The sequence below is a fragment of the Miniopterus natalensis genome, chromosome 15 (assembly GCF_054644295.1).
Source record: "Miniopterus natalensis isolate mMinNat1 chromosome 15, mMinNat1.hap1, whole genome shotgun sequence".
Classification (NCBI taxonomy): domain Eukaryota; kingdom Metazoa; phylum Chordata; class Mammalia; order Chiroptera; family Miniopteridae; genus Miniopterus; species Miniopterus natalensis.
In genome coordinates, this window is record NC_142095.1 from 9,695,008 (window position 1) to 9,718,576 (window position 23,569).

At 42.1% G+C, this 23,569-nt stretch overlaps 1 protein-coding gene across 1 annotated transcript in view; it reads right to left on the reverse strand.

Moving 5' to 3' along the window:
- ARPP21 (cAMP regulated phosphoprotein 21) overlaps positions 1-23,569 on the reverse strand; it is a 92,152-nt gene that overhangs the window by 62,379 nt on the left and 6,204 nt on the right. The window contains exons 5-11 of the mRNA XM_087824877.1: positions 21,812-21,956; positions 20,253-20,331; positions 19,538-19,597; positions 18,680-18,820; positions 6,975-7,083; positions 5,020-5,121; positions 372-409 (exon numbers count right to left, since the gene is read on the reverse strand). Coding sequence (XP_087681003.1) covers positions 372-409; positions 5,020-5,121; positions 6,975-7,083; positions 18,680-18,820; positions 19,538-19,597; positions 20,253-20,331; positions 21,812-21,956 — 674 coding nt within the window. The remainder of the gene's footprint in view (positions 1-371; positions 410-5,019; positions 5,122-6,974; positions 7,084-18,679; positions 18,821-19,537; positions 19,598-20,252; positions 20,332-21,811; positions 21,957-23,569) is intronic.

Consider the following 23,569-nt stretch of genomic DNA (forward strand, 5'->3'; position numbering starts at 1 on the left):
GCCTAGTCAATAAGCCAATGAAACTGCAAGTTCCTGTGGGGTCTCAACACTTAAACTCTTCAATGCCTGGAGGAAATAATAGCAAATTACAACTGTTGGAAGGACCAGAAGCTGAGACTTTAAATATCGGAGACATTGAAACTCATGTTTGGAAGTAACTGAGAGGAGTTTTTCCCTCAGTGAAATAACTTTTGGACATGCTAAATAACACATACGTGTGCATATATAGGTGTGTACGCATAGATATATGTATTTCTTTATACATATATTCAAGCACGCACTTATATATGGTATTTATCTATGAATATACAGGACACACATGACACACTTTGTTCCTCTAACGACACACGAAAAAGCAAATTTCATTTTACCTGTTTTCCACAAAAAGGCTTTCCTGGGAGCAAACTGACTGAAAAATAAAGAGAGGCATCGTATCAGACGTTCTGGGTATGCTGAGGGGTCCCGAGTCCTTGCCTGATTTTAAAGCTACTCTTCCCCTCCAAGGGGAAGAAATTAAGAAAACTAGGTACCATTTTTAGGAAAAAAACGGAAACGAAAGAGGGAAAAACCAGGTTAGAGTTAGCAGCGCGCAGGCCTTTCGCTCAGGGCACCTCCGGCCGCAGGGATCTGCCCTTTCAGCACCCGGGCTGGAGGAGAGGCGTCAGCTGAGCTGCGGGGAACCGGGGGACCTGGGGTCCTGAGCTAGCGGCTCCCCCTGGGGCCGGGCCGGGGGGGGGCGCAGAGAGGCAGCGGCCAGGAGGGCCCAGGGGCCAGGGTGCAGCCCAGGCGGCGCGCGGACTTGGCACGACCCGCCCGAGGTGCGAGGGCCAAAGCCGCGATCGACTCCCCGAAATAACCGGGCCGAGGGCCAGACTCTCAGCGCTGACGAGATGCCATCAAGCCGTCTACGGGGAGGGGGCAGGAGACATGAGAACATGAAATGAAGCAAAGTAAACAGAATGTCACACCCCATGTAAGACGTCCTCCTTTTTCACACGGGAAACCAAACGACTTTCTTCTTAGTTTCTATGCCCCTAGTAGTCCTTTCTCTACTATCTTGTGTTTATACACAATGTCGGGAAGATAAAACTGCATTATCATTACAAGCGGGGGAAGGGCAGGCCAAATTAAATTTTAGCAAACAAAAAAACGGAAGTCCAAACAAAATATGGTGCAACGGCCCTATAATATGGGTCCTGTAATATGTGCTTAGGAATGAGCATAAAACCATTCTCGGAGTACTGAGCTTGTAGCCTTAAATATATCCACTATATCATAGTGTCGATTTTCTGAATGATGAATAAATGACCTGCTAAAGGAATAAATAGAGACTTCACAGGTCTGTTTTAGGATTAATAAAACTAAAAAAATAATAATGGCTTTTCAGGATCACATATTTGAATTGAAAGATGCTGTTAATGTAGCCACTGCTCAGAGAGGCGAGCAGGATATTGGTTCCTGTTATTGGAGAAACCATTTCCTCCCACTAAACCAAGGGGCTAAATCTGGGCATGATGTTGTCCTCAGTGGCCTGAGCATCCTAGCGAGGGCACCTCTAGAACCATTCCTGTCCTAACCTCTGGGCTTTTAACCAGCATCCTCAGGCTCCAGTGTCCCCGAACCCTACTTAACAAAAAGCAAAAGCTTTAGTCAATTACGAAGAAAAGAAAAGCTTTCTGGAAAAGTTCTGTTTTATATCTGACATTTGATTTTATAAAGGGAAATAAATACAAATGATGGGCCACTCACATTATTCCTGAGTCTGCTTACAGGACACGGAATATCTTACTGTCTTTACCTGCTTTTGCTACTGGCCTGAGTCAAGTCATGGTAAGTGACACTGTCTCAGATACATGACGAATTTGACTCGACTACTTGCCAGCTCTCACTGTTGGGAAGGGGTCAGTTACGTTCATCACGTTCTGGCTGCTTTCGGGAGTACCGACTTCCACTGCTAGGAAGGAGGTGATCCCAGACATTCTGACCTCTTTGGGCTCTTGAGTCTAATGGTGTTTGGGGAAGAGCTCAGCAGCCTGAACTCTTTGAATTAAAAATTAAAGCACTTGCAAGTCAATGATAACTTTCCTTAAAACACAGTTCAAGAGTATTTTTCTGATTTTTGTGGAAAGGTCATAAAACATCATCTCCTCATCCCTCCACCACGTTTTCATAAATAATAGAGATGGTTATGGGCCGTGATTCAGTAGCTGATGAATATAAACTTTAAAAAATAAGTAGTATTAATAACTTGCACATTTTAATAGCAGGGAAAGATAAAATTGTCACAGGAATTAATGCAGCATTCAAAGCTGTCACGTACTCTCAGATATAAAGGGCTCATTTTTTTTTTTAAGGAGAAAACGATTTTGCCTAATGGGTTGCAGAATTCTCTCCCACGTCCCACCCCCAATCCAGGTGGCACCATGTGCCCTGATCGATCCTCACCAAGGAGGAATCCCAGTCCATGGGAAAAAAAGGCCAGGATGAGCTCCTCCCCGAGTCCCTGCTTATACATAAATATCCCTCAGAAATTACTCTCCAGGCAAAACATGTCTTTTTCAAATATATTATCAAGCCAAACTAGCAACATTGCATGGGACTAATCACAAAACAAACTCAAGGAAATACAAGTTGCATTTCAAATATTTCTGACTAGCAAAATACATTTATTTATTATTTGAGAACTAAATTGTTGTGTGCTCTGATTTACAACAATTTTGTTCTCAGATAATGAATAAGTTTGTCTCATCTCAAGATACCAAAATTCTCAAACTAAATTTGAAAATTGTTTTCTAGAAAATCCCAGAGTAAACTCCATATTCTGATTGTGCACCTACGTGCAAAAGTGCTCACAGACACACACACACATACACACACCCCTCGGACATCACGACGCGTTTCATCTGTAAACTACCAAGAACACATCGAGTTTTAAAGTCAATTTGAACTTTGCTGAACTGTAAATACCAGGAAGTATTTCTCTATAACTCTCTATTACAACTTCAAGTAGAAAAAAAAATGCTGCTTAAGTATATAAATATTTCAACCTGTTTGAATGACTCCACTACTTAATTATTAGCGAGGAAAACTGGTTCTATTACCTGTTTTTAAATGATGAAAACACCACATTAAAGACCAGCTAAGAAAAAGATTTGACGTCTATAAGTTGGTTTCCTTATGCTGGATTCTTTGCATTTGTTTTATAATTGACTTCATAGTTTAATTACTATCTTGTGGACCTCAGCAATCTGGGCAGCAGGGATGATTCTTTGGGCACCTGGAATTGCATTGATGAAGGTTCCCTAAAGTGTCTTGTCCTTGGGTAAGTGATAGAAATATTTGTTACTATATGTATTCAAGAAAGTTCCTATTGCTGTTATGTCCTTGAGTTTCTGTTAACAGAGGACCCAGTAAAATCCTGTTTTCACAGGGTGACCCCCAGTGACCGCCCCCCGGTACTCACTACCTTGTGTCGTGTGCCTCTACGCTGGGCCGGGCTGGGGCGTGTGTCCCACAGAACACAACAGAAGGGAAGGGTTCGCTTCCAGGATTAGGTGACGAAAGGCCGCCTTCCATCTCAGGCGTCTCCCCCTCCTCTCTCTCTCCCTCTCCCTCCCTCTCTCTCTCTCCCTCGGATCACTCGCCCTGGGGGTGGCTAGTTGCCATGTCTGACAGACTCAGCAGCCCACGGGGAGGCCCGCATAGTAAACCCTGAGACCTCCCGCAGTTTCCCTCCATGACGGTCACCAGACCAGAACATGCCACCCCCGGTCCACGGGAGGCATCTATGCCACCACGACTGGCACAGGGCCTCTCGTTACTGAATTCTGGTACCCAGCAGACACAGCTGAAGGCCTTCCACGCGTCGGGCTGTACCATCGATAACCCTGGCCATGATCAAAATCTAAGTACTCCATACATGTACAGAATCTTCTAGAATTGGACCCCAACATGAGCCAGCTATGGCTACATCTCCCTGTCCCACTCTCCTAGTTCCAGAGTTCTGAGCCAGATTATTCCATCATCAAAACTTGACTTTAATATATCCAGGAAAGGCAGGGAGGGTCTGGAAGAGACGCCGGTGGGGGAGATGCGGAGCACCGCACCGCACCCGCCGGGGACCGGGCAGCTGGCGTGCGCGAAGCCCGACGGGTCCTCCACGCGGGCCCGAGGCCTGGGTCACTGGCTGCCTTTGCAGCGGCCTCCAGGACCACGTGGCAGGGGGAGGCGAGGGGCCGCACCCGACTCAGCGGGTCCGCCTCTAGCCCTGCGGAGGGAAGAGCCCAGCATCCCAGGAGGCTGCCGGGGGGGCCCCCGGAGTGCAGCAGCCACGGCCACCGCTTGCCCTTTTCATTTGTTTGCATTTGAAAAAATCCAGCTTTTTATTACCTAGTAACTTTATATAACTTAATTGCATTTTATTTTGACCAGAGTGGGTAAAAAAAAAAAATCCCCACCACCTTATTTGTGGAAATTTGAACAAAAGAAGTTGTTTTATCATTATTTCCTTGAAAACTACAAAACTAATTTGATCTGCAATCGAGGGGGAAAATGAGTGTTGTTATTTCACTGTGATACAGCAAAAGGCCCAAACGGCTAAGAAAGTGAGGACTCCGTGTGCGGGCGTGCGTGCGTGATCAGCAGGCGCCCCTCCTTTCTGCGATCCGCTGCAGTGTCCGCAGGGAAAAGGCGTGGGGCGGGGGGTCCCCGGCCAGCGTGGGCCTGGCGGCATCTCTTCAAACCGGGCAACCTGGCTCTGTGCTCAGGTCCACCGAACCCACCGAATCAGACCCCGGCTCCCGCACAGGCCACGTCGCAGGACACTGCGAGTCCCTGGCTACTCTTCCACCACTTCCCCGAAGCGGGGCCTCTTCCAGAAACACCTCGCGTTGGCCGCAGGTCGGCTTGGCCCCTGGCTCCGGCTCCCTCCGTCCCTGCCAGCTGGCTGCCTGGGGCATCGGGCTGCCTCACTGCTTGTGGAAGGGCGGCACTAAAGAGGCAATGAAAACAACTACTCACATCGTGTGCAAATATCCTGTCCCTCACTCTCTGATACTCCTCTTCTCTCTCCTCCATTGATTTACTTCGTCTGTCATCTCTAAATGGATGCATTCTGTTCTGCTGAACAGAAAAAAGAAATCAGGAGGGTTATCCAAGTTGAGCTGTTAGAAGTCTGTGGTTAAGCAACTGTGGGCTGGGGATAATAAATGTTCACTTCAACAAATGGAGCATGAAAAGTCTCAGTCCCTCTGGTCCCTGAGGAAGGCGTGTGTGTGTGGGGGGCTGGGGACATGTGTGCTGTGTGTGCATGACAAGCAATGCCAGGACATGTCTGCTGCTCCTGGTGGCCTCTTTGCTGGATGCAAGTAGCACAGGTGTTTCTGGAACCGAGGTGCCCAGATGTGCCTCAGGTGTTCAGCCAGTTCGGCTATGTGACAGTTCACCAGTGATGGACTCTGTCTCCTTCGCTCACCTGTGGGATCGTGACTACTCAGGAGGAGGCAGAATGTTGGTTAAAAGAGGAAGTGATGGCCACATCATGGTGGCTTTGAAAACTTGGGGACTGGAGAAACCCAGCAAGGGAGTCAAGAAATAATGGGTGGAGAGGAAGATGGACGCACCCTCTCTCTCTGTACCCTAATTTTTTGAATTCACTCAATGACTGCTCCAGGGAATTGCATCTGGTATAGAAAGCAGGAAATCCATTTGAAATGTGTTTGTTGATCAGGGTCAATATCAAGACATCTAAGGTAACAATTCAAAGAACCCAGCATGAGGGCTGCCCTCCCTCGCCTGAGTCACGCCCGGCACCTCGCCTGCCCTCGGTCTCCTCCCTGCCGTCCCCCGCGGGCCCTCTGCTCTAACCACGCCATCCATCCATCCAGCAAGCACCCGCTGAGCACAGGACGCAGGCACGTGTTTCGGAGCCCACGCGAGCCGCGGTGGAGCTCGGAGGTGGTGGTGGGAGGAAATGAGATACAAATAATAAACGGGGTTTGGTTTTGGGGTGTGTTTTTTTTAAGTGCTTGGAGATGCACATCCTGCCTTACGATGACTCACTGAGAGTAATTAAAATAATAACTTGAGTGAGACGCTTGTTGTCTTGCCCTTAAGAATTTTAAAGCAAAGTCATTTTCAAAAAGCCTATTTTGATTGTCAGGCCTACAAAGTACAATGGCATTTATATGACTTTCCACTGTTCTCAGTCTCACGTAAAACTTGTTTTCTTTGCCACTCCCTTTTCTTCCTTCCTAATGGCCCCGGATCCCACCCCCCCATCTGGAGAAGAGATTTAATAAAGCACCTCTACCCTTATCGAGGCTACTCTACAACAACGCACTGTCTGTATCGCAAGCGGAATACATGTAAAGAGAGAGTTGTGCTGTACAGTTCATGCAAAAACAAGCAGACAATTTACACGGACAATAAAACATGGGAAGGAGAAGGGCTGGGAGACTAAGACATGAACTCGGTTCTTTTCTGTGAAGCCTTATTGTAGGATAGTTGCAAAATCCACCTGTCCTCACCATAACAAGGTTTGTTCTTTACAGCTACACCGGGTGATCATCGGTCCGTTTTGATAATCCAGCTCAATTTGTGCACAACTGAAGGGCAAAGCTGTAGGGAGTGGAACGACTGCCAGAGTTACACAGACATCTGGAAATGCGACTGACGAAGCTTTTCCCAACAGCTCGGAGCCGGTGGCGCCCCAACCCCCATCGCATGCAGCAGGGACTGCGCCAAGCACCACCCATGCAGCGCAACACAGAGCCATGGCTAAGCGCGGACGAGGCTTCTGGCTCCCACCGAGCGCCGAGGGGGGGCGGGGGGGGCGAGGAGGCGGGAGGGCGCACGGAGGTGTCAGAGGCAGGGGACAGCAGGGAGGGGCAGGCAGGAGCAACAGGGGAAGGACAAGAACATCATCAGCCCACCTTCCAAAACAACGTCAGCCACTCTCAAACTTGAGAACCAACCTGATTGTCTTCTTTATCAATACTAGAGTTATCTCGCTTCAAGATAAACCGCTTCTGGGATTCTTCACCTTTTTCATCTTTTAAATGTTCACAAAACCTTTGCTCTGGTCTGCCAGCAAAGTAAAACATATCAATAAAAAAGTTTTTCCTCCCGTTTAAAGTTATTTCTTAGTGCTGTTTTTTTTTTTTTTTTCTTTCCCCCGCAGTGGCATTCAACTTTTTTTTTAAAAAAAAAGTTTACACGTGGTATTGATACTAGAATCACTGGTAATATGCAGGCAGGTAACAATATGTCACTGAACATGTCACTTGACAGGCGGTGTTGGGACACCTCTGGCTGGTTCGAATTCGGAGTCTCGCTTGCCGCAGCCTGAAGTGTAAGACGCCCGAAAGGCCTGCACTGTAGAGCGGATAGGCGTTTCCATAGCAACCTGGACCAACGCTACTCCTGAATTTCATCACGGTCCCGCCCATGTCACTCGGGAGTGACACAGTCATTCACCAGCATCCAGACACTGGAGAGAGCGCCTCCCGGCATGCCCTCCCTTTTCAGAACCTTCTTAATCCACAGTGAGAGGACCATTTATAGATTATTGCCGTCTTTTCCCAATGACAGCTGCTCTGGGATCTGGCTCCAGGAGGCCCTGACATCCTTGACCAAGTCTTGTAAATCAGTTCAGTAATTGGAGAAACTGGAAATATTTAGTTTAAACAACTTAATGACTGATTAGCAAGGGGAAAGTGCTCGCAGCACTTACACACTATTGACCAGTCGATCGACTTTTTTAGGGCCCCTTAATCACTTTGTATTATTACAGGAAAGGGCTCCGCTTCCTTGCTGATTTCCTACACTCGGCGCTGCACTTTGCACAGCTCAGGGCCTGACTTGGGCTTGGGTTCATCCCCAGAGGAAGCGCTAAAATATTTGTCGTGGGCTGGGAAACAGTTGTTATTTATGACTCTCATTAAAGTGTCCCTGTCATTTCTGATGGATTACTTCCGAAGCTTAGTGGGTTTTCTGTCCCTACTGGGTTCATTATGCGTTTAGTCACTGGGAAGCCACTCTGATGTATCTCCTGTTTAATATGAGTGCCCAGTGATGAAGGGAATGCCATCGTTTCCTTATGGATCCAAAATAAGTAAACAGCACTTGGAAAACAATGGATTAATTTAAGTGTATAATTCAGTTATTGGCAGGACTCATCCTTTCCTTAAACACATATACATAGATTATACAGCGGTGAAAGACACTAACAGAAAACTGGAATGATACCAGTTATAGTTTCTAGAACTTTGTATCATATTTGCAAAATGATATCATCATCTTTTCCAATCCTTATGATAAAACTTTGACGTAAGAGGAGCAAATATATTCTGCCTCTTTTACAGATAAACCATCTGGCCCCAAGTTTATAGATTCGTCCACTGAGCTATGGGCATCAGTCTGTTCACCTCCTTGTAGAGCCGTGATTTTGTGTCTCTGGTTATGTAGCACACAGTGGGCCAGGGGCCCTCAAACCTCACCATAAAAACAAAAACCTTGCATCGCATCATCTTAAAGATCAATATAAACGCTTTCCAATACCATTAAAATGTAGTATAATATAACAAACAATCTGGCAGGGCAAATACGACATTTTAAAACCAGAACACTAAGGGAGCCAAGGAAAGTTGTACTTTATGGCAAAAAGGCCACTCACAGTGGCCTTTAGAAATTAAACGTATTTTGGTGTAGCAAAGTCACAGTCCACTTCAATTACTCAGACCATAAGGTCTTCCGATATTAGCATGAACAGCCAAAGATCACTGTAAACCGTAACAATTCTCCTGGAATTTTTTAAGCATCCCAACATTTTTAACCAATACTTAGATGTTACATCGTTGTTGTTTTTTATGTAGCGAGTGCAACTAGGATTTTAACTTAAATACAAATGCTGATTGCTAATTAAGTCTCTCCTAAAATCCCCAAGCTCTGTAGTCTGATAAACTCTAGCAAATAAAAGGATTTACTCCCTGCTACATTTACAGATATATGTTTCTTGTATTTGTTGCTAACAGTCTGTAACTGTTTTTTGGGGGTTTTTTTTTAGAAGTAAAATGGTATGAGAAGTCACAAGAATTCTTTTTTAAGAAGGAAAGCATATGGAGTGAGACTTCAGCACACTAACCACAGCTGGAATGGAAGTTCCGTTTTGGTAAGGCTCTTCGTTTTTAACTCCCTCATAGGAAAATGCCTCCCGGTTTTATTTGTGTGTTGTTTTTCTAAATTTTCCTTATTGATTTTAAAGAGAGATGAAGGAGGGAGAAAGTACATTGACTTACTACTGTTCCACTTAAATTCCTGGATGTGCCTTGGCCCAGAATTGAACCCAGAACCTTGGCAAATCAGGTCGTCCCTCTCACCAGCTGAGCTACCCGGCCAGGGCCAAACCTTTTTTACATGCTCAATCCTTAGTGCCTAGACCCGGGCCCGGCATATGGGAGGCATTTGGTTAAATAAATAAATGAATCAATGCATGAATGAATAAAAATTTAGTACAGTTGTATATAAACCAATGTAATTAAAGGAATGATCAAAGGGCCACTGAGTAAGATGAGCAGTCATACATTTTGAAATTATAAAATGAAACAGAAGAGAGTCTGGTTAGTAGGAGTGTAAGTTCAAATTTATAACATTAGGAAGATCTTTAAAAATCAAATCCATGATTCACTTTAGGTGGACCTAAAATAATCGTGTTATTAAAGTTTTTAAAATTTGAGGGTATTTTAGGAAGAGAGGTGGCAATAAGAATCTCAGCTTTTCTAGTTTTGGAATTTCTCAGTTTAAAGTGTCAGAACCATGAGAGAGCTATTCTAACACTATTTTGAATTTCATTTGCATTTCTTTATAATGCTGGTTTATTTGTTTTCCATAGCAGGGCATATTTAGCTAAAATACTCCATCGCATAAGCAAAGGGTAGTCAAAGGAGCTTGCTCTAATCAATCATGTAAATAATATTTAGAGCAAGAATATTTCTTACTCTGATATAAATTATGCAAAGTGCATTCCCCATAACTGCTTTTCAATGATCCTGTTTACATTTTTTCAAACATTAGAACCTAATGGTCCAAATTATTAATCCCCTTCACGATTTCCCAAAAATATTTTCGGTGATTATGAGGTAACTATTTCAAGCATACATAAAAGGAATAAAATAAACCTAGTAAGATTTTTCCAGGTTGGTTTTATGGAGGATTATCATGACTCTAAAGCTAGAGAGCAGTTTGCAGTTAAAAGTCATGAAAAATTTCATATACAGCTGAAGTATTGCATGTGATTAAACTAAAAATTACTGATAGTGTCCCATTATATTATACCTTTTAAAAATCCTTTTTATCACTAGCTTAACATCATAGCAATATTATTTCTTAGCCATAAAAGGAATGGAACCAAAGTAATATGTTAGGAACATTTTTAAAAAATATTGGAATAAATTATTTTTAGTGTATCAATATAAGGATGTACCTCTAAAAAAGACTCCTCAAGGCTGCAAAATGTCACGGTCCCTATCAAGTTACCGATACTAGAGTTTACCACTTATCTCACCCCGTGTGCGACAGGTGCCTGAATTCCTTTTTCTGGTGGATTTTAGCCCATGAGCTATCACTGCTTCTAGCTTTCTCTATATCATCGTGACAAAGCAGAGAAACGGGATTTAATATAGAAATAGTAAATATTAAATATGAAAAAAAAAATGGTTTTCTCTTCTCAGGTAGAACAGGTTTTGCCACAATTGGTGGCGGGGCCCCCTCGAAGCTCCTGCGCACGGGCGGGAGCCGCCTGGGCCTCGCCGCAGCGCAGGGACTCAGAGGCGGGGTGGCCGCGGACGCCGTGGGGACCAGTGCACCCTGCTAGGCCAGTAATTCCAATTAGAGTCGGAGTTGTTCCCTCTCCAAGCTTAAAATAGCTGAGCAATTCTTATAATTGTTTTAAAAATCTTTTTGATCTAGAAGTGTTTTCAACGGTTGACTCTCACTGCCAGTGCCTTGAGATCAAATGTATGACTTTTCTTCCAAATGGCTTAAGTCCTTCCCTGCCCCCCCAAATGAGAATCCAGTTCTACTAAATATGGATGTGCACAAAGTCTGAATTTCATACTGAATAACTGAAAGATGGTTTTTAATATGTATAAACATCTTAACAAAAAAAAGGTTGCTGTGCACAACGGGATAAAAAATATTTTGGTGGGGTAAGACATCTATCAAAAATATTTAAAGCCAAACATATTAGAGGGATCTAAGTGGCACTTGTTCCCTTAATACTTGAATTGTTTTCAATTAAAATATTTGCAACTGATTTTTTTCTTAGAAAAAAAAAAGTCTAGCTATTCTTCTTCAAGTATTTCACAATTTCCACTATTATTTTGTCATTTTATACCATTTAATCTCTTTTAAGTGAGACTATACTTTATAAATCCAATATAGGCAGTGCTCCTTTATTGGCATCTTTCACACATAGGCTCTCAATTCTCTACATCTTTGAATAATTCATTTGTCTCTATTTTGACTGTGTACTTATATATGTAAACAGAGACATGCAAACTAGCATAGGAAACACCTTGGCCCTCCTTTAACATAAGGCTATTTATGAGCAACAGCAAAATTAAGCAGAATATTCAAAGACCACAAGGGTCGGTAAGACATCTCCTCTTAAATTGGTACCACTGCTCGGGTACACCGGCTGTGGGCATTAAGAGCCTTGAAAGTGTCAATCTGCCTTGACACAGTGATTCTATTTCTAAGAATGAAACCAGGGGCAATGGTAATCAATTAATACACAGTTCTATTGACCAAGACACCAAAACAGTGGAAATCCATGGTGGATTAAGTAACTTAAAATATCTCCATATGTAATATGTAGCTCTATAAAATGATATCCAATACTATTTACTAACATAGAAGAGCAAGTTATAAAAAAGTAGATGTACTATGGTCAGATTTGTTGAAACTATAACATATAATAATAATAACACTGATAATAGTAGTTGTCTCTGGATGGTGAGCTAATGGGCAATTTTTACAGCTAAACTTTGATATACTTCTGAGTATTATAATAAACATGTATTTTATAACAACAAACTAACAAAAACTATTCATTTAAAAAGATAGAAAACAAATTCAGTAATTTAAAAGTAGTTTGTATTTAATCACTGGATTATGGACAATTAAAATATTCTACATTCTGAATAGTTTCTAAATTTTCTTTCATGGCCTATATTATTTTATAATCAGCTAAGATGCACATCTTGCTTTTTTATTTTGTCAAACCAATTCTTTCTGCTGCACTGCTACTTTAAAAAATAATCAGGATTAATTACTGGTCCCACTTCTGGTGGTGGCTTATCACATTAAGACCTTCCAATATATATAATCCAATATATGAACACACAAAAAGCACCCTCTTTATTGCTGTTTGTTGATCGATATGCATAGAGACATGCATTTACTAATGATAACATTATGATAATAACTGAGGGGTAGTGTCCAATCTCAACCTTTTTCTTCCTCTCTAAAGGGGAAATCTAAATTATAATGATATAGAAAAAGATAAGATGGATAAAGAATAAAGGAGAAAATATGTAATTTGAAAAAGAGAAATCAATCACATGCAAATAAGACCTGGGGATATTATATTATCTGTTTGTGAGTTTGGCCATTTCTGAACTGCACTGAGCCCAGTGTCAGCAACAATGAGAAGAGGCCTGCACACCAGCTGGACCTACTCAGCCAAACAAAACAGGCGTATTTCTGCAGTTTGCCACGAACTGAGCATTTCCACAAACGAAGCGTTTAAAAAGAAGAGGGCTAGTACTGATACTTTCTTTTCTTTAAGCTCTCTAGTCTTTCATTGCAATATTATAGGAACATAATAATAAAAATATTGAGCATTAATATATCCAATGACTCAAAGCTCTACTCCCCACAAAACATCGTGCATTTTAGCACACAACCCAGCAACTTTACATAAAATGGACGTGAGCTAGCATACGCAGTGTCACATAGCAGCAGTTTTAATAATTAAGCAAAGGTTTAAACGGTTCACACACAAATGCTGATCAGCAAGCCTAACAGAATGCAGCTCCTCAAATCACACATCGTGTCTTCTCCGCTCTGCAGCTTACTAACCCTGCGGCTTCCCGCAAGTTTCTCAACACCCCCATGACAGATGGGTTGTTTGTTTTGTTGTAAAAATAAAAGGGGAATTAATAATACTTACTTTAAAAGGCTTGGGAGGAATAAATGAGATACAGGGAAGGCATGTAAAGCTCAATGCCAGGCACCGAGTAAATGGGTGCTTTACAAGCTATTAGCACTTTCCACTTTTTTTCTGAGTAGCCCAGATCTAAAAGGTACACCAAGGGGTATTGAACCAACAGTTACATTAGTGTGAACCTTAATCAGGAGAAATCCAATCTATAATAATCAAATAATGGTTTGATTCATCAGCCCAAATAAACTAGTAACCATTTTCTTAAAGTAACACATTCTTTGAAAACTGATGAATATAATTGTTGTTTCTTGGCATTCAAGGCTTTTTGCTTATATATATATAAAATAACGGTGTGTATAAAAGTATTCCATTTAAGCTTACATGCAAATATAGATTTTTACTTGCTGAGAAGGTCCAGAATGATCAGTGTACGTTAGTTGATATAGAATTAACAGATAATTTTTGCACATGTAAAGAAATGCTATTTTTCCATATTTCTGGTTTGAAGGCCAGGAGGTTGCAAGGTAGAGATTAGGAACTTGGAGGTTATGTTCTCCTGGGAATGTTGCTGAATCTAGAAAGGCTGAGAACTTGGGAGGAGTCTGGTTGCGGGATAATACATATTAGGTAGGAATCCACTTCTCTTGGTAGATTCCAATTTATTGTTTGAAGATCTGTATCAATAATCACAGTCTAGCATTTAAGTATACAATGAAGTGAAAACCGAACACCTTTGACCAATAAACTACAACTTTTTGTCTATTCTATGCCTCAATTCTCTCTTCCCTAAAGACATGGTGATATGCCAGTGGCTTCTCCACTAACAGAAATCTGAAGACTAATAAGACACCAGAAGCCCAGCTATTCATTCCCGCAAGCGTGCCCTAGAACTCTCCCCAGGGTCCCAGGGCCGCAGGAACTGCCGGCCGCCGACACCTAGAGGCCGCGCAGGAAGCCCTCGGCCTCGCTCCGCTCGGCACAGGCGCGGGCGCGGGCGGGAGCAGCCAGGCCAGCGGCCCCTCTCCCTCCCTGAGTGTTCGCGTTTCGGGCACGGCTACGTGCAGCGCGCACACGCGCGGACCTTTCTCTAAACGGTCCGGAGTGTGTAGCACACGCAGTGTATTTACGCACTGGGCACGCAGCACTGCCCGAAGTCATGCCGCCCCTTCAGATGGGCTGCCCACAGGAGGCGGGCATGTGCAGTGCTCTGCATTTCTTGGGTTGGCAGCCCCGGGCGGAGCACCTGGGAAGCGCTTTCTGCCCGACAGGGTTTAAGAACGTGGTTTCGTCTCCCTTCCAAGTGTGCAGGAACCATTTCTAATCCTGTGGGTTGTGAGGTCCTGGAGTTTTGTTGGTGTCATAGTTTTAACATTCATCTTAGTGTAAACAATGTTGAATTGAGTTGTCTGCTCAGATTTTAAAGTAATTAAATGCAAATTAGGAAGTTGTAAGTAAATCAGTGGGTACTTGTGAAAGAATAGTGTTTAGGATTCCTCTTGCTTTTATCATCATTTCAGAGTATTGATTCTATTAAGATTAGTTCTTATTTTCCTAAATCTTAGAGAAGAGTCGCCGCTGAGGGCCAGGAGCAGTGGGTTCCAGTCTTGGTTTTCTGTGAATTGAGTAGGTGAGAAAGATCAGGACGTGAACCTCAGTTTTTGCTCCTGTAAAATAGTTCAGCTTTATTTACCCAGACAGGGGTGGGGAACATCCAGCTCATGGGCTATACACGGGCCTCAAAATCATTTGGTCTGGCCCTGCCAAGGCAACTGCAGGCGGGATTCAATACATCTAAGAGTTTTTCCCAAAGCTAATTTTTAAGTTGATAATTTTGAATGGCCTGTGAATGATGTTATAAATATCCAAGTGGCCCTTGGAAGAAATAAGGTTCTCCAACCCTGAAACATTATAAGATAAAATAAATAAATAAATAAAAAATTAAAAAGTATCATTACTCCATGGAAAGACTTTTTTAAAAAAGTTATATTGAGAATACTAACATTATAGAAGGCATGTGCATATTTCATTTCCAAAATTAAGTGGTAAATTACACATCTGACACTCAGAGGCTCATAAATAAGTTCATGTGGGGAAAGGAGTACAACAAACTTGTTTTCCCTCCTCACGATATATCTCTAGGATTCACCTATCTCATCTTTACAGCCTGATGGTCTCTGAAGCATTTGAGAATAATAATATTAGGAAGTATAATATTTGAGAGGAATGATATGGAGTTGGACCAATGTTATCATATAAGTCTTACTTAGAGCCTGAGTATTGATTAAAGTACTGGGTTTTCAGTACATGAAACTTCATTGGCTTTCCTGTGAGCAATCCAGTTCTTAGGTTTCTGATCTTTGACTTCCAGTCTGATGATTTTCAATGCTCTTCTGAAAAGAAGTGCAGAGTAAATTTCCCAAGTTTAGAAACGACAGGACGCCAACCGGCCACTCATGGATGTCCAAGACTGTCAAGCGGGCATCCATATCAGGATGCTGCTCAGTTTATTTATGGTGCTACTCACATTCCCAGCCAAAGGTAAAGACATATAACAAATGTGAGAGGAAAGTATGGTGCTTTTTCTGTTTGTCTTGGTATAAATGCAATTAATCACCCGCAGGGCGTGAAATGCCTACGGGTCCAAAAACAAAGGTTCCCATTCGAAACCTCAGCCTCTTCAGGACACTAGGCGGAACAGATGTCCGCTGATTCTGATGTACTTCTGTCCACTCCTTGCTGGGTCTGCCCACTGAGAAGGTGGAAGGTCCTACCATCCTACCTCGGAGTGCAATAAATATCCATCGCTTCAAGATTTCTAACTGGGCTCAACTGCTTTACTGAGAGAGAAGCTTTATCTAGTCCTAGAGCAGGTTTTATGGCTCTTGTGATTCACCTAATGGGCAGCTCAGCTCCCCCCCCCCAACCTCAGCCTTTGGGCCACTATTCTTGTTTCACCATGTCTGGGATCTGTCACCACTCTCTTTTAGTGGATTTTCCATTTTCCTTCTTTGCTGTGTACTTTTAGAGTAGGGGATTTAAGGCCATGACAGTGGGTGGATGTGAAAGACAAAAGAAAAAAATATTCAAGAGATGACAACCTTTTAACATGAGGATTATCTGGGACTAGTTGAATAGTTACTCTGACATATGCAAAAACATTCACATGCATATGGGGTTTTGCCCTTAGCTGATGTGGGTCCTTTGGAAAACACTAGCACAAGTAGATGGTTTCTAGTCTCCAAATGATATGCCCTGAACATGAATCCTTTCCCTAGAATGAAGAAAAGAAGAGGGGGAAGGAAAAAATTATCTAGTGAAAGAGCAATGAGCTGCTCAGGGCTAGAATCATAGAAAGTAAGCAAGAGAAAGTGTAGATCAGAGAGACAGGCAAAGAGAAGAGCGAAGCTTCTCATCTGAAAACAGACTCTTCTAACTGTAGCATCTAAATATTATTGATAAAACCGCTGTTCACATTTTTAGCCTCAATCTTGAATATCAAAAAAGGAACATTACAGAGAGTGCATGCATTAGAAACACCATTTGTGGTACCAAAACAGCACAGAGCCTAATTCCTCCCACCCAGGTTTCCAAGAGGCTCATTTGGTGTCGACACCTAATCTGATGGTTAACAAAGAATTCCCACAGAAAACACTTAAACGTGCCAGAGAGGGAAACCAATATACTTTTGGCAATAGACTGGGGAAAGAGAGCTAGAACTAACAGTTGAAAAACACAATATGGCGAAAGTCAACTCAAAAGCTCGGTTCATGGTCAACCAGAAAGCAGTAAGTTCTATAAGAAAACAGGTCTCGAGCATGGGCACTCATGGCTGTGTGATTGCAAAATCAGTGCATATAAAAAAAAATAAATGCGCTCCCTGTACTAGTTGAAACAGCATGGGACAGTCTGCTTGGCCCGTGGGCCTTTCTGTTGGGGCTTACAGGGAGACAGGGGAAAACAAAGGACACGGGAGCAGTTGCTCACTCGCCCGTTTTGCAATCAGTGTGTCCCTCCCCGCCCCGTGGAATCTGCAAGTCACAGAAAAACCAGAATGGAGCATGAAAAACAACGACAGCAATCGCTCAGAGTATCCGATGGATGGCGAGGGAAGAGGTAAAGGGTTAAAGGACAGTGACCTTTCCATTCCCACTCCGCTCAGACCAACAGGAGGCGCCTGTGCCAACAATCCCGCGGGACGCTGGTCAGCGCTAAGATGTGTTTTGCCAGCCACGTAGGACACAACCGCGAGACCCGGTGATTCTGAGGCGTCAGGGGCCCTCAAACATTAGCTACTTCAGTCGCTGCTGCAGATAAGTAAGTAATTTGAAGCCCAGAGAAGTGAAGTGCTGAGTGTCCCTGAGGTAACGGCCGAGCTCAGTCCCAGGCCTCCCGTTTGTTTCTCACCATGACCGGCACCCTAGTTCTGCGGGACACGGGCTGGGCCTTGCAGAGAAAGAGCCTCACCCCCACCCCTGCCTGTCCCGGCGCCTGGCGGGCAGGGAGCAAAGGGCTTTAACCGCGCTGCTTCGCTTGACCCAAAAGGTGACTTCAGTGACAGCATTCCTAAAAACCGTGCCAGGCACACAGTTTACCAAGCACCCTGGAAAAGACCCCGGAATTATAGCACGCCAGCGTTTCCAGGGAATGCTTTACTTAGGACAGAGTTTCCTTTTAATCTGTATTTGGCTTATAAAAGTGGCTTGCTCTGTACTCAAAGGAGACCTGGGTTCGAGAGACACAGCTCCAAGTTTCCAAAGCAAAAAACTACTCATCTTACGCTTTTGGTGACTCAGTGGGACCTTGGGACCATATTAAAATAGAAGCAAACCAATTTTTTAAGGATCAAAAAACAACCATCCCCCTTTTAGCTAGAACTTAGATACCATCTAGCCCAACACCCTCCTTTTACAAGTGACAAAAACTGAGACGGCCGATTTAAAATGACTTGGCTCAGGCCACACAGCCAGTATGTAAGGAGCTAGGTCTTAGAGGCAGGATTTCTGCCTCCAGGGTTGCTGCTTTTCGTTATTTTAGAAGCCACAATAAGATAGAAGTCTACAAGCGAGAAAAATGAAAGAAAAGTACAATTATCCCGCGCATGTCGTTGTTGTTTTAAAATGTCTGTTATTTTTAACTGGAGTTACGTTTTGACATAAAATGTTTCCCAGTTTTGTTTATAATCACAGGCAGTACCGATGCAAGAAAAAAAATTACATTTCAGGAGCTCTGTTAAAGATCAGGGAATAAATTCACTTCATTGCCTGAATTTTATAAAGTTTCCTGGTCCTCAGATAATCTTCTACAGACAAATACCACCCTATTGCTGATAAGAACAAGAGATAAGTAACACTGCACATTTTAAATGTCACATGCTTCGAATTTTATACCGTGCTCCTTTAAATGAATCCACGAGAGAAAAAGACCGTGCTAAATAAATGCAGGGCTGGGGCTTACATTCTCGTGCTGCTGGTCTTGTTGATGATGACAGATTTTCCAGTCTGATCCACATTGTGATCCAGCCCGAAGTAAGCGGCCACACGATGGACGAGCATCCTCTGGTAGGATGACATCTGAGGGAACTTTTTATAATGATTACTGCAAAAGAGTTCCAACAAGAGCGGAATCAGCATTTTTGCCTCTGGCCTGAAGTACGTTTTACAGGTACCCACACAAAATCCCCAACCGTATCTCTTTCCGCCAGACCACTCCATCTCTGGCATCACTTCACGTCCCCATTTTGACAAATTGTCCACTTACTATAGATTTATCGATGACGCTACAATAAATATCTTTGTTTCATAGTTGCACATTTCTCTGGCCAAAGAGATCATAAAGTCTGTTGGAAAGTACTCTGTTTTGGTCCACGATACCTTATCGATGGAGCCAGGCACAGGACAAATGATATGACATAATACACGAGTGCAGATGCCTATCTGGAGATGTGTCATTACACGGTTTACAGTGACAGCGAGCGGCACAATTATTTCCAGGCATAACTGACTGCAGCCAGCTGGAGCCCATTAAAAAACTATCATAAAAATGAAAAGGGTCGCTTCTTGCTACAGCTACTCTATGCTAATCAGTGGCCCCCCTGTTCATAGCTATTTTGTCAGGAATTTAACAAGCAGGAGCACACATGGTCCAAGCAACAATTCCCATTAGCATATAGCTCCAATAGAATCTCCATTTAACAAATCAGCAAGCGTATTAAACGTTTTATCCATCCCTAACTCTTTCCAGAATGAATAATTAAAGCCAAATATCAAATTAAGATACATCAGACAAATTAACCAGCATTGCCATTTAACATACTTGTTGTCACCAATGAAATCAATAATTTCCTGCTCCATTTTCAAGAGTATCATCCTGTCCCTGCAAAATAAATGTGAAAATGAAAAGGGTTTTATGTATTTCCCATTGCTAAAGACCTAAAAAGTTCATTTTGGATGTATGGAAAATATTGTTTTAATGTATGTGGCTACAGACCTGTGTCTAACCCTTCTCGGGACTACGCAGTCCAATATATAGGATTTCATTCTAGTCACGATTATTTCCCATCTCCTTGGTTAACTATTTTGTAATATTGAAACTTGTGCAGTTTTAATATTAATTAGGATATGCAAGGTATTAGGCCCATAAAACACATAAATAAATTGTATATTTTAAATTAATTGGAAACTAGAACATACCAAAGCCCAAGTAGATGGTTTTATAACTGCATTGAAGCATAATTGGTTTATCTGATATTGATTTTTTCCTTCTATTTTCCCCCTTATCCAATATCTCTCTGTGACAAGGAGAGCAGAACTTGTAAACTATAACTTATTCACCCAGGAATTAAGACTCCCTATCAACAGTAAGCATACAAACCATTCACCGAAAAGTGAAAATACGAGAGATAGTTGAAGACATCAGAGAAGGCGCCTGCACTTCACAAGTCCCCTCTTAGAAGTATCTGGATTCATGACTTTGATTGTAATAGTCCACTTGACCCTTCTAACAATAAGAGGTTTGTTTAAGAATTTACCTGGAATTATTCTTTAATGTGTTAATCAGAAACTCATGTAAGTCTATGCCTGTAGAATCCGTGTATTCTTGGCTGCAATCTGAAACAGACAGCAGGGCGGCGTTGTCAGGGGTGGGGTGGGGGTGGGGGTGGGGGTGGGGGGGAGGGTGGGGGGATGGGGTCCAAAAGGCTCTCCCAGCCCTTCCCATCTCCCTCCTGCTCAGGCATATTCTAGGTGAAGCTAAGGGTATGAGAGACACGTATTTCCAAATGACCAATCTGGCGGCATAACATGAGTAAAAGTTAGATTCAGGAATGGAGGGCACCCACTAGACCCTGAGTGTGCAAAGGCCCAACCATCACCCGAGGGGAAGCAGGCGCAGTCTGGGGGGTGGGGGGTAGGGGGTGGGGGTGAGTGGGGGGTGGAGTCAGATATCACGTGTTCCTTCTGTGCTTTAAATCGGCAAGGGCACGGCCTCCCCCCGACAGGTGCTCTCGACCCACAGAGAGCTCCCTGAGTTCGAGACCCCATGGAATCCTCTTAACTCTTAAAAAGAGAAGGCATAAAAGCGAGCCCTAAGACCATCTAAATATTAATCAGTACAAGATACAGGAGGATACTAAATATTTCTAAGTCTTTTAAATCTTCTGATGCTAGCTAAAGCTTAATTTCTAAAACTGTTTTAGGAACCTGGACTTCTTTACTCTTGTATACACCTCGGGTTTTAGATATTCAGCAGGGAAGACAATTATTATAAGCAGATAAGTGGTTACAGAGCATAATATTAGAAGCAGTCGTCATTCCTTGGCTGATCGGATGCCCTACTCTTTCTCAGTTACTAAAAAAATAGTCTACTGCAAAGCTATTTATTCGTGGCACTGTTCGCTTCAACTTAGTTTTGTCTTTTGTTTGCTTGTAGTTTTGTACAATTCCATATATGGCAACAATTTGAAAAGTCTGCATTGTAGGTTTGCAGGTTTAGAAGGAATGACTTTTTCGTGGAAAACTTTATTGAAGTAGAAGTGTGTATATTTTAACTGAGATATTATGGGGCAGTATATGGGCTGCACAGACCAAGTTCATCCGTGCCAGGCAAAATGTTAAGTGTGCATTTCACTGACACTGACACACACGTCTGCGCTTTGGGGAGGGCATTGCTTACGTGCTAAGAACTGCTAATCCACTACCTGTCCTTTAGGATAGACATGAAAGTTAAGGTATAAAACTGGGAATCATTGCTGTTCATCAATCCAAACTAATGGGACTAATAAACTGAAACAAGAGCAGATTTCTATTCACTGCTCGTACAAACTTACCTTTGAAAACAGAAGATCCCAAAAAAATGTGATCCTAAAAATAACCTTTCTGGCTACACAAATAATGACACCATGAACAGAAAAAAAATATCAAGTTCACGTATTTTACACACACACACACACACACACACACACACACACACACACACACACTTAAATGCAGAGTTTGGTGGGAGGTGAATATACAAGTAAAACCTAGAATGTATTCTGCAGCTCGTCACTTTTCCAAATTGAGTAAGTTAAGGAAACATTTTCACATTCACCTTTTGACAACATTCTGATCTTGGGTTTTTCAGAGGATTTATCTTTGTTTTTATCCTGTTCTTTTTCTCTTTCAGAGTCATCTTTCCTAGATTTATCATCCTCTTGCAGGCTGGGAAAACTGGAAAGCTGTAAATGAATTGATTCCTGTTGGGGAAAAAATATAATAATTTAGGGCCAGATTTAATAATTTCTGTCTGGTTTCCATTTTGCATAGAGCTTATCAAGTACAAGCAAATGAAAGCCAGGTGCAGATTTTTTTTTTTTCTCTTAAATGGTAAAAAAAATTAAACCTGTCAGAGAAATAATTGCCCTTGTAGGTGAATTAAAGTTCAGAAGTCAGTGGGAGGTCAGGGGAAAATATCTAGTACTAAAACTTTGCCTCACGATTATTAAGCTTAAGCGAGTTACTTTCCTGTAGATCACAACTCTTATTTTCTCTACAGGCTTATTTTTAAACCCCTAGAACAATTATTTCTCGGTAAGCTTGCATCACAGCCGCTGCGATGTCTCAAACAAGGAGAGGCCTCTACAGTTCTTTGCTATAAGTCCCTGTAAGGAGAAACTGGCACAAATACAGACAGACAGATGTTACGAATCATAATTACAGATAGAACAGACATAAATAAAGGCCCTAATGGCCACTTTACAACTATATCAACAATGATGTTTTACTACTAAAAAAACCAAGCTATATAATTGCAGGAATCTTAGGTGTGCATTATTGTCACACATACACTGCTTACAAATGCCGTTAATAAATCATCACAATATATAGTTACAATAAGCATTGCCTTTTAGAAAGAGTAGAAAATAGAATCATATTTTCCATCAATTATATATAAATACCTAATATTATTTTAATTTTAGTATCAGTTAACTCCTTTCCAAAAATGTAAGATTCTCTTGGATTGTTGCTTGGTAGAAGATTGAGCATTTACAGTACTTGGGCTGAACCCACTTTTATATTTATTTATTTAGCACTGAAAATGAAGCATTTTGTATTAATTTGTATATCAGCCATTTGGTTGATAGTATGTTCACTGTTTTGAAGAAGAATGAACCGAATTAGGTTTTTCAGTTTTATGAAAATCCCATGCTATGATTAAAACTATGACAAATTAGCCAACATTAAGCCCACGTGTTCTTATGTAAGAGATCATTTGATGGGAAAGCTTTCTTTTACCAGTGACATTAAAATTTATGATGTAGGGAAAAAAATATTCCTAGTGACTAATCGTGTTTTTCACTGAAAACTAAACTAATGCTCATCTACATGTGACTAAATTGATGCTGTATATTCTCAAATTGCAGCTAATCTGGGATTCTTAATGATTCTTGGTTAACTCGTCTAATCTAACAAGCATAAAATCAAAGTCCTCCAAAGCCAAGTTTCTTTAGTGGGAGGGGCTCCACTGTGAATTCGTGGCTGGAATAAAAAGTCACCCATGGTTGGAAAGATGTGTGAAATAGAAGATAAACTAAAATACATTCTCATGATACATATTTATCTTAGCTGATTTTCTGACAGTCACATATTTATCCTGGAGATGAACATATATGAAATATGTAAAACAGAGTGTAATTTGATGATAGGGTCTTTTATCACTTGATTTGGGATAGAAATGTCAATCTGCAAAGCTTCAGGCAGATTTTAGGGTTATGATTTGTTTCTACTTGCTAAGAAAGCAGCTGGAACATTTTGAGTTCAGAAGACAGGGCAGGGGTGGGAAAGAATCAATTTGACAGTTGATCAGGTG